The 12,555-nt window shown below is 36.6% G+C and overlaps 1 protein-coding gene across 1 annotated transcript in view; it reads right to left on the bottom strand.

The window, feature by feature from the left end:
* Positions 1-8,638, bottom strand: part of UHRF1BP1L (UHRF1 binding protein 1-like) — a 48,428-nt gene extending 39,790 nt beyond the window's left edge. Inside the window, 5 exon segments of the mRNA XM_009321344.1 lie at positions 1,375-1,564; positions 3,109-3,200; positions 6,203-6,241; positions 7,336-7,498; positions 8,529-8,638. Coding sequence (XP_009319619.1) covers positions 1,375-1,564; positions 3,109-3,200; positions 6,203-6,241; positions 7,336-7,498; positions 8,529-8,638 — 594 coding nt within the window.
* Between the last annotated feature and the right edge of the window lie 3,917 nt (positions 8,639-12,555).

The raw sequence follows: 12,555 nt of genomic DNA, 5'->3' as shown, positions 1-12,555 counted from the left end.
CTATGATTGTCGTGGTTTAACCCCAGCCGGCAACTAAGCACCACACAGCTGCTCGCTCACTCCCCCAGAGTGGGATGGGGGAGAGAATCAGAAGAGTAAAACTGAGAAAACTGACGGGTTGAGATAAAGACAGTTTAATAGGTAAAGCAAAAGCCGCGTGCGCAAGCAAAGCAAAACAAGGAATTCATTACTTCCCATCGACAGGCAGGTGTTCAGCCATCTCCAGGAAAGCAGGGCTCCATCACGCGTAACAGTTACTTGGGAAGACAAACACCATCACTCCAAACGTCCCCCCCTTCCTTCCTTCTTCCCCCAGCTTTATATGCTAAGCGTGACGTCATATGGTATGGAATATCCCTTTGGTCAGTTGGGGTCAGCTGTCCCAGCTGTGTCCCCTCCCAACTTCTTGTGCACCCCCAGCCTACTCGCTGGTGGGATGGTGTGAGAAGCAGAAAAGGCCTCGACTCTGTGTGAGCACTGCCTAGCAGTAACGAAAACATCCATGTGTTATCAACACTTTTCAGCACCAATCCAAAACATAGCCCCATCACTACCAGACTCCTTAACTCTGAGTAAACTCTGTTTCTTCCGGAATAATCGTCTTTAAACAGGCAAACATGGGCAAAATTTGAAACACCTATTTATCCAAGGCCAGATGCATGCTAAAATAAGTCTTTCTCAATACAACATACAATATTTAGAATCAATCTTGCACTCAGTATACATTTTACTTTGGTTACATGGGAGAAAGCCGAATGGTGTACACCAATCTGGGACTTCCATGTTAAGTTCTCCCAGACAGTAAAAAGAATGCACTTCACTGCTATTACTTTTTTGTATACATATGATTTAGTTATTCCAAGAAAAATATTTAATTCTTGCATAGGAACTTTATTAAAATTCAGTTAAAACTGCTTAAAGAAAAAAAAATTCTTATTAGGCAAACCCTCACAAGCAACTAAATAACCAGTTAAAGCTCTATAATAATAAAAAACCAGCACAACGCCTGATCCTTCCGCATTTAATACACCATTCCTTTTTCTTTCAGTACTCTTCAAGTCTGGTCTAGTTTGCATTTTAAAATGGTCACAAGCCTGGAGAAGGTAAGAGGGGAACAGTACATATGCTTGCCCTGGTCTTTGCTCTTCCCTAAGCATCCACTTTGGCCACTGCTAGAGACATGACATTTGCTCCAACTCACATCCACCATTTTTACATCCTTGTGTTCCTAGAGGACAGCTGAAATTACTGAGCACAGAATGTCTCCATTCCCAGTAACGGCATGTAACCTAGACTGTATAAAGTTGCAATTCAACTTCCTCCTCCTTCACCACAAAAACAAAGAAAAAAAAGTTAGCAAAAGATAGTATTTACCTCTCCACGTTGAGCTTCTTGTATTCTGGTAAATCTGAGGTCCGCATGTTCCCAGTTTGCATTTACACTATATATTCTCAACTGGGAAAGTTCAAATGAAGCATTAAAGGCTTTTGCGCCAATCCTTATTATAATGGAGTTCACAGAAACCGAAATGCCTTCTACCACTTTTTCAGCAAAGCCATATTCACTAAAAAGTGAAATGCCAACATATTAAATACACACCTAATGAAAGGGCACAAAATTAAACTTAAACAGATGAAATACAACATGAAACAAACCATAAAATAAGTTCCTAATATATCCTCCAGTTATGAATTTTTGTTAAATCTACTTGATCTAGTTTACAACTATTTCCACCCCATGATCCTCGTCTCGAAGTAGTCATTAAAGAACATATTTTGGACCAAGATCAATCTCCATGAAGTATAACAATTAATGCAATTTGTCCATGATAAATATTTTACACTTATATATAAATGTATAAAAAATAAAATATATTTTATACATACATAAGAATAACAGTCTACAGCATTACATAGACACGTTGCTCTTCTTTATGTATACATAAGGAGTAATTCATGTCAAATGAATTATTTGACCATTCCAATCTGGTATTTATAAGCTAAGTTATTCCGCCCATTAAAACTAGTATCTTTCATATATTCAAAATAGTATAAAGTATTTGCTTTGTTTCATTCTATAAAAGAAAGGCATCCTAAATGGTGGTTACATTTCTACACCAAATCAGCATGCATTCCAGTATTAAAAAAAGATAAAGCAGTTGCAATTAATTTTTTAATAAAAATCTTATGCGTTCTGAATGTTTCAGATTAGTGAATGGAAAACTGTATTTTAAGTATTCTTTTAACATCTAAAATTTTTTGCCTTTGGAATTTTTTTTCTGCTTGTTTTAAAAGTACAGTTTATGTGGTTTATCATTCCTTTTCCTTTTTATAACTTTCATCCTACACAGAATCTCTATGGCAATGATTTTCAAGCTGTACCCTAGGAGACATAGAGGCCCATGAACTATTTCTACATATTACACAGAAGTTAAAATAAGAAAAGCAATTGTATCATCAAATTTGTTTCTCTGTATATGGGTCCCTATGCCTGCTGAAAAATGTTTTGGGTCCATAAAAAGGAAATGACTGGGAGGCTGGGCGAAGTGGAAATCACTGATGTAATGCTATATTGTCCCACCAAATTACCTGACTTTTGGGCTATATAGTGTGCATGAAATCTTTCAGTAAGATTTGGCTGATACAATAAAGGAAATAGAACTTTGAAACACCACACTGACAAACAGCCCTTAATACTCTTTTTCAGAGCAAACAAAGGAAAAATAAAAATTTTTAAAAACCCACCCCAACATTATATATATTTTCCAAATAGGTTGAAGGCAATATAACTTTAATTTTCAAAAAACTTAGTACCAACTAAACTTGGTAAATTTTTGATGCAGTAGTCGCACCCATATGAAACATGCCTAGGAAGCTCCATAGATAGTTCAGACATTCTATCGAGGCTTGGGTCTGGATAGTTCCATTATCACTATACATATGTAACTCCACCCACAGGTAACAAAATAAAATTTTGGAGAGATGGAAATGGCAAGCTACAACCCTATATACTTCTGGAAATTTGCAGGGGATCTAACTGTTTTATAGTAATTCAAAATGAGTAATTGAAACCTTTTTGGATCAATTACATGTAAGTATCATCACTGACCTCTGTCCGGATGCAGTTGCTATAGGAGAGGGTCCATTAGGGGCACGTGGCTCTTCACATGTGCTCATTTCCATTACAACTTTATCCAAGGACTTGAAAAACAAAACAAAACAAAAAATTGGGAGACCTAAGAGGTAACAAAGTAAATAGATGACATATGAAGAACAAAAAAACAACCAAAAAAAAAAATCACTTGAGAACTTTTTCTGAAATATACATAAAACATTTCTTACCATGTCAATTTACCCATAAGCTTTTGTAATGTACCAGAATTATCTTTTTTTTAATTTGTTCACATAATTTTTTAAATTTTGTGAATTCTAACAGACCTTCCCGGTCAAATATTGGATTACAGAATTCTTGATCCCTGAGTATTATTTATCCATCACACATATTTTCAAAAATTACATTTCAAAAAGGACATGATTTAATGCGTACTCATCTGGTTTTTCTTCCTATATGGTTGTTCTTTCAGTGAAACACTTAATACCTCCTGAGTTTTCTAAATGGTTCAATAAGTTCAGAAAATTTTAATGGAAAATATTTGAAACTAGTCCACTAAAATTCGTGATAGTAGATGAAGTTTTGTGCTGCATCTTTAAAACAAAATCTGAATATATATAATATATACACAAGTGTGTATACACTCTGTGTGTATGTATGAATCTTCAGTAGATCTAGTAAAACAAGTAATTTCTAAAAAGATACATTCTAGTATAATTTGCAACACATCATATTATGGTAAAGTTGTATGTTGTTATTGTATTCTTTGTATGAGAGGTGGGACCCTTACAAAAGAAGCTGGAAATTAAGGGAATGAGACACCTAAATCCTATTTTAACTGAAGGCTATATTTAAATAGCAGAACTATAACACACTTTATAAATAATGCATACTAACAGGGGGGCGAACAGAATGGGAACAAATCAAATCAAAACCTTATTCCCAGCAACATTCAAAACACAACAGCTAATATTACTTCCCTGTTTAGTTCTGACTTTATACCACCCCTTCTGAATTCCTCCATTTACCCTCTCTTAGGTCAGACAAACCACACTAAAAAGCTTTGTCCTCAATTTTAGATTTTTCATAATTCAACCTGCCCTACCTACTGGACTTCATTATCATATTGTGTCAATTGTGCCTGTCTTCATAATCCACTTGCTCCACAAACATTTTTCTGTGCTACTCTTATCCATGAAATGCCCTGACTACTACCTAGAAATTCATAAACTTTCTACTCTGGATTTATTTATACTTCACTATATTTTGATGCTTAAAGGGAAGTGTTAGCTGTTGACAGTAAATTTGGACATTTTTAAATTATTTTCTCAGCTGTCTCAATGAATAACTTGCCTTACAAAATAACAAGAGAGGAAAAAACAACAAGAAAAAACCCAATCCCTTAGTTTGAGGATGGTGGGGGGCGGGGGGAAGCCAAGATTTCTCCTGGTTATCCCACATTTTTGGATGTTTGACCACTCTTTTAAGGTTTCTTAAATTAAGACCTTTGGAACAATTTCCTTCACTACATGACTAGTGCAAAGAACAGCAGGGCAGTGATTTAAGGAGTTTGCATAATATAAATAGGAGTTAACGAAGAACACCTGGATGTAGATATCTGTTTTCTCACTGGCAACTACGGTATTTGATAGAGGAAAAACTGCTGCATAGCATCCCTGGGTCCCCAAAGCACTCTTCAATATTATATTGTTTATAATACAGAAACAGAAATTGATTATGAGCAAAGGTAACTTAGTATTTGCCACTATGATAACAGGCGGATTTTCACAAGGGCAACTCAGCTCAATGAAAGTACCTTTGGCTAGACAAGTGGGTTCTAGTTACCTCCTAAGCTATGCAAACAGAGGATGCTATTCCAATTTAATCGAACTCTCAGTAGCAAAAATATCCCCACAAAAATAGTGGAAGTTCAGTGATTTAATAAATGGCTGAAGTTGGACATTTAGGCCATTGAATTCACCTTCCTTTAGAAGTCAAAAAGGCTGTTGTACAGTCTACCATTGAAGAGTGAACTTTTGTTATCAGTTCAATGCACTTGTTCAAGGAAAGCTTTACGTAAAAAAAGGTGACCTTGGAAGTTATCTTAGCCTCAAAGACTGTTAATCTAAGTTCAATAGGAGCAAAGCAAACAATCAGGCCTTGCTACCTTAGGTCAAAGCATGTAAACTTTAAGAATAGCACAGCTTAAACTGATTTCCTAATTTGGCGGTTGCATCTTACAGTCAAGAGGTTGAATCATCCCACCTCAGCATTACCACACTTTAAGCAATGTGTGTCAGGAAGAAGCAGTACAGACATTAGTACGTTACAACTGGGTCACTAGCAAATGCATCAAGTATTTAAAACAACATGTCTTTCCCAAGTCTGATTCAGAACTAAGGAATTACAAGCACATTCAGGAATTCACTGCAAGACTGGGTAGCATGACAGTTAAAGGAATATTCATTCCTAAGTAAAGACAATTAAGAAAGTTTAGCCATCACCAAGCAAATCACTTCTGGTGCTACCACATTTCTTAGTATACTTAAAAATAAAGAACAAAATTAAACAAATGCAAGAATTAGCATCTAATTGTTGTTGATGTCCTATTTACATATTTTACATCCTATTTATATTCAGGCTGAATCCTAGGCTGTTACAGAAACCCTGTAAATGTTATGTGTATCAAACCTGCTATAACTGAGATCATTGGGTAGAGTACAGATGTAGAATAGAAAAGTCCTTCAAAAAGACAGCTCCAAAAGACAGGCAGGAACTTGTAAAAGGGTTAATTGGACAAATAACTACCCTTCAGGTGAACCCAAATTAAGAGGTAATGGCTGAAGAACTTGACAGAAATTAGCTAACAGTCAAACATTATAGTGATGACGCCCAAAGCCATAGACTAAGAAAACAAACTTACCAACAAAAACATTAAAGCATTTTGTCTTGATCTGCCACTACCCAGAGGACACTTAGTAAAGGCCTGTTAACATTTCAGTTATTTCTAGAGTCAAGTCAAGAGAACTATATAAATATTTGAGATAAATTCTGCTACACAGTATATTCAGGAGTTGATCTCAGAACTCACCAAAGAGATGGGATGTGTCTTCAATTTTGTCCATGGTATCTGAAAGGGAAAATATTATTCTAAAGCAAAGTAAATATTAAAGATACAGTAAAATAAAGCATTTGTTTAGAATGTGTTTTATGTATACAAACTATATTTGTAACTCCTGAACTCAGAATAATATTACTTTCAAAATATCAAGTTTATCTGGAAAGATTGTAGAGTAAATTTATACACACACATAAATTTGAGGTGTTAAAAACAGAACTTCAGAAATCTACTTATCACTGAGCAGAAAACAGAGGAACGAAATAGAATCTGTCTCTTTAATACTGAGTTGTCAAGCATCAGAAAAAGCAACACTGTCTTCCACATTCTTTCCTTTAAAAGGAAAGAAAATCCACACTTGCTCTGTTGGCCTATAAGTAATTGGATGCCTGCAACAAAGCATCAAGTTCACTGCATTCCGAAAAATCAGGACAATCTCCCATTAGGGAAAAAAACCCCAAAAAACCCAAAAGACTGGCACCCGAAAGTACCAGTTTGACCAGATCATAACTTCTGTCAAAAACAAGCTATAGCTTCATTTTTTACTCTCATATTAGTATAATCTAGGAGAGATGATATACATTGCTTCAATTCTTAGCAGCCACAAGGACCAAAAAAGCAATGTCTACTAGATTTAGAGTGTTTCCGCATTTTCCACAGAGATCGGAATGCCTCAGAAAGGTATTTTTGGAAACAGGAAAGGAACAAGAAGGAAAGGAATAGAAAGATAGAGGTAAAGAGAAGAAATAACACTTTAAAAAAGAGAATAAATAATTATAGTAGACTAATTACCAGGGGCAAATACAAGCTTTTATCTCTAGCCCTATTTCAGAACATGCAGGAATAAATTCTACTCAGAAAGAAAAAAAAAAAATTTTTTTAAATCACTGCTTATTTTCATTGTTTCCATATGTATTTCACGTCATCACACGAGAAACAAAAATTAGTAAGAATTATTGCTGGTAACATCTTTGGGTTTCCTTACAATTTTATCAAACACTCATCACAATTTTCTATTAATACCAAGTTGTTTGAAAGTTTACAGAGACAGAAGGGAAAAAAGAAAGATTTGGCTAATTACCATTCTGGCACAACAAAATACTCACCCTAATGGATGCTTTATTGCAAAAGACCTTGTTTATAGCAAGCCACGTTGGAAGATCCAGCATGTTCTGAAGCACCTCTTGATCCAGCTCTAAATTGGTCAGCTGACCTTCCCCCTTTAATGTGCTCAGGTTGATCTTGTCAGGTGACAGATTTTTGGTGAACCTAAAAAAACCATGCACCTTAAGTAAATGCATATAAAGCTATCGGAGCTGTCCCACATATAGCTGACAATTTAACTTAAAGCAATGGTCTGGGGCTGAGGAAATCATCTTAGGTTCTCAGGTACAATTTCACCCTGAAAAGAAACGGTACCATGGAATTGCTTTGTCCCTCTAAATTTTTGCATCTCATTAACTCCATTTACAAATACATAAACAAAAATAAGTCTTATATGTTTAATATATGACATTTATATATATTATATATTTTAACATTTATAATATGACATATATATTTATATATTAAAAATATCTGTCATAAATATTATGAAGTATCTTCTAATTTGTCCATCACCCAGAATAACACATCCTTGATTCAAAGCATTTAACTATTTATTTTAAACTATATAAGGTAGAAGGGAATCTATTTCACTCTTCTTTAGTTTTCAAAAGGAGAAAAAAAAAAAACAAAATCTCTACAACTTATACTGTCATTCTTAGAGCAAGCAGGAGTGGCTTAGAATTCACTTAGGAGGAGTAACAAAAAGCTACTCCTTATAAATAGTACCTTTATATATATATATTTACAGTTAAAATCTTGAAATGACAAGTTTTATTTACAAATAAATAAATACAAATAGCAGCCTGGTGTATATAAAATATTGGATGAAAACTTGAAAGGTCAATCTGATATACAAGGGCTAAAAAATGTAACTATTTAAAAGAGTACATATGCAATAAATTTCATTATACTTCAAAGGTGCTATGATTTGCTGATACAATAGAATAATGTATGTGACGGTGTCTAACGGTTCACATCCTTGTGAGATAACATGACAAAAATCATGGGTACTCTACCCTCAAATCAACAACTGTAGCATTATATCTACCACAAGCTGAAGAACAGGCTATACTTAACCAAACTTGCATTCTGCCATGGAAAACTGTTTCTGCTCATGAATTTGGTCTAATTTTACAAGATTAGGTAGTAGAAAATACTACTGTTTGCATTATCCTTTGTGACTTTTTCCCACCGAAATCTCCCCGTGCTGATATCCTGCAGGCAGAGACCAGAGGGGTTTGTCTGTCCACAACGATGGAACATCGCCCTCAAGCAACGCCCCAGGAGGTGCAACTCCGACATTTCCTTCCCATTCAAGAGACCAGTTTCTAACTGAACTACAAGGTCCTTATTAAGTCAGATACTCAGGGGGAGATGGTGGAAGAAAGTGAAGAAGGCTGGCAAGCTTTTCCTCTTAACAGTTTCCAAGTGTGGCTTGAAACATGGCAGGCATTTTCTCAGTCCAACTGCTTTACTACATTCTTGTGATGGTAAGCTTTGGAAATGCGTTTACCTAGCCTGACAAAATGCAAACATCCATTTTACCACTCCTATGAAACATTTAGCCAGACATCATAAGCTTACAGAGTTTCATCACTTGTCAGTTTAATCACAAAGAGGAACTCTCAAAGATCAAGACATCTGGGGGTGGAGGTGCACAGGGGAAGAAGCTTGTTCAGAATTAAAAATTCAGTTAAATATTTTTTTTTTTTTTTACTATACCAAGTCTGAAATTATTCAGGATGTATTTTCAGACAATACTAGACACGTTTCTTATGACAGAAGTGTTGCAGTTGTTTCTGTATTGCTTACAAGGCATAAATTATCCAGAAGGAATGAGCTTTGATTCATGAATAATATATTTTAATAATTTCAGTACTGAAAATAATATTAAGATAAGGATATTAACAAATATATTTTCCTTGACAATTAATGTACTTCTAAATGTTCCATTTAGAAACATTATGAGGGGAATAAAGGACTTAAAATAATTTAATTTTCTGGTTACCTTTCTTTGTTCCTTTTAACAAGAAAAAGTAACGAGAAGAGCTGAATAACCTGCCTCAGTAAAACATCCCATCAGTAACTGCAAAATATAAAGCCTCCTATCCCAGAAATCCTATTGACAAGTCTCATCTGACTCGGCTAATTCAAATTCCTAGAAGAAAAAAAGCAGCTATTAAATGTTTTCAGTCACATCATAGTATAGAATCATAGAATCATTAAGGTTGGAAAAAACCTCTAAGATCATCGAGTCCAACCGTCAACCCAACACCACCATGCCCACTAAACCATGTCCCTAAGCGCCTCGTCTACATGTCTTTTAAATACCTCCAGGGATGGTGACTCAACCACTTCCCTGGGCAGCCTGTTCCAATGTTTAACCACTCTTGCAGTAAAGAAATTTTTCCTCATGTCCAATCTAAACCTCCCCTGGCGCAACTTGAGGCCATTTCCTCTCGTCCTTTCGCCAGTTACTTGGGAGAAGAGACCGACACCCACCTCGCTACAACCTCCTTTCAGGTAGTTGTAGAGAGCAATGAGGTCTCCCCTCAGCCTCCTTTTCTCCAGGCTAAACAACCCCAGCTCCCTCAGCCGCTCCTCGTAAGACTTGTTCTCCAGACCCTTCACCAGCCTCGTTGCCCTTCTCTGGACACGCTCCAGCACCTCGACGTCCTTCTTGTAGTGAGGGGCCCAAAACTGAACACAGTGTTCGAGGTGCGGCCTCACCAGTGCCGAGTACAGGGGCACGATCACTTCCCTGCTCCTGCTGGCCACACTATTTCTGATACAGGCCAGGATGCCATTGGCCTTCTTGGCCGCCTGGGCACACTGCCGGCTATCTCTCACTCCTGACTTTCTAGATGAGGGTCAACATAAAAATCACAAATTGATATTATTTTAAAGTCACATTTATACAGCAAATGCCAAAACATTCTGCCATTACACACACACACACACAGAGTCTCCTGAGACTCATGCTCTATGGAAGAAGTCTCCCTCAGAGTTCCCTGTTGCTATGCCACACCAGAAATGCCACTCAACTTGGAGACAGATCTAACCATCATCTTGGTCTCAACTGCAGACACATCACAATGAAACCCACAGGATCTACAGGAACAGGTTTCCAAACTTCACAGCGAGAAAGACACCAAAATACCATTAAGGAGGAGAATGGAGACAGCAAAGCCAATCCTGAGTTACTTCTGACATCCTTCAAACAGACAAAATAGGAGCCAGTCCCTCCCAACAAGGAGAAGGAGGACAGGGAAAGCAGTCTCAACAAGGAGCATCATTTTTCCCCCCATTTCTACATCTTTTTTTAATTCTTCTGAGAGCATTGCTTTGAATTTCTTACCTCTCCTTCAGTCAGCAAAAGGAAAAATGCTCTGAGTGCTGCTTCATTCAGCACAAACCAATGTAAGAGGATCTCCACCTGTAAGACTACACCCTTCATTTCAAGAGTCACAGAAAGAAACTCTTAATGGGTGAGTTGTGAGAAGGTATTTCAGGTGTAGGCACCTCTAGCAGCAGATCTCTTCATTCCACTTCCACAGCTACAATGTCACTGATGAGTGGATGCCGAGGAGACTGTGGTGTTTCCTCAAAACGCATAGTAACTTCATAATATACAACCACCACATCTGCTTTGTCTATCTGCTTTGTCCAAAGCCAATTTTCCACTGAGGATGCCAACACTGTATGTTTCTGTGCCAGTTCCCCGCTCCTTCTAAACTGTTGTTTAGATAGAATACACTTGTTCCATAGAATACACTTTTGTTTGCTGTTGGATATTTTCAGCACTTTAGAACCATTTCATACTACATGATACAATAGGAAAACCTTTTTGTTTTATACAGTGGCCTCTAACTTAAAAAATAAAAAATTAGAAGTTGGCCTATTTGGGCAGCTAGCCCTGCAAAACACAATGTGATCATATCCATTAGTTAGAATTTACAAGAATTCAGATCTTCATGCATAAAATTAAAAGAAGAGCTACACAACAAAGAGAAGAGCATTTTGAATTAAAAATTAAAAAAAAGCCTTAGGGCAACCACAACTCTTCAAATGGTATTGTTCTAGGATCCCATGGTACATCAAACCAGGACATGCCCCCCTGAGCCAGAGTGCTTTGACTTTTCTTTCTGGTGTGCTTTGCATTCAGTCAACAGAGACTCAGGGAGAAGATGGACCACAGACATACTGATGTGTGTCTAGTGCAACTTCTAGTGAACTTGCCATGAGTTGGTATAATCATCACTGACAAAATTGTTACCCAGATAAAAATCTGCAATTTACTATTTTAATACTATTAACTTTTAATGTTATTATTAAATTAAATGTTAATATTATTCTAAATTTCCTGGTGTTGGAGACGTTTTCTAATATTTATTGCCAGGCAAAATCTAAGGAGGAGGCAGCAGCATGACTTTGGAGGTTGGCAAGTTATCTCTGTATCTAAAGAACTACTGTGTCTCTTAGTACTGTAATCTAGAATGCTTAATTGCTTGAAATTTGAGAACTTATTAGGCTATCATATTTATGATACAATTTTTATGTAAAGCAGAGAGGTACTTCCCATAAAGTTAGGGTAGAATCATGGAATTCTGAATACGTAGTAATTAGAAATCTCTGATCACATCATGATGTTTCATGATTAGAAATCGTTGATCAGGAAAAACCATTTAAAAATTCTCTATGAGCTTTTCTTATAACTACTCAGAACTAACAATGACACCAACTTCATGATATGCACACATTCTTCTCTCTGACTTGGCACAAGCAAACAGCTCCCCCCCAGCTTGCCATTTATTTTTCACCCTAGTGTTCATTCCTTAGAACGAGTTAATTACTCCTTAAAAACTGGGTCAAACTGGGACCAGAGGCCTCAACAACAGGGCCATTTCCCTGCACAACATCCCATGAACTCCCAACTGATGTTCCTTTTCTAGGGAACAGACCAAGTGTTAATACCTGCTACTCGGTACAAGAAGTGAATAAAGCAGAACAGAGAGAAGTAAGAGGGAAGGGCAAGAGGAACGGAAATAAAAGACATGGTTGAGTTCACCAAAGCTTTCTGTTACACTGTTTTGCTGTGGCAGTAAGACATCACTGTTAACTGAGGCAATACATAGTTGGTTTGCTAATACCACAAGATATACTTAGCAAAACTGTTTTCATGGATTTAGTTCCAATTTCACAAACTACCCTTCCTTTCT

The sequence above is a fragment of the Pygoscelis adeliae genome, unplaced genomic scaffold (genome assembly GCF_000699105.1).
Source record: "Pygoscelis adeliae isolate BGI_AS28 unplaced genomic scaffold, ASM69910v1 Scaffold232, whole genome shotgun sequence".
In the NCBI taxonomy this organism is placed as follows: domain Eukaryota; kingdom Metazoa; phylum Chordata; class Aves; order Sphenisciformes; family Spheniscidae; genus Pygoscelis; species Pygoscelis adeliae.
This window is presented reverse-complemented; position numbering and strand designations above follow the sequence as displayed.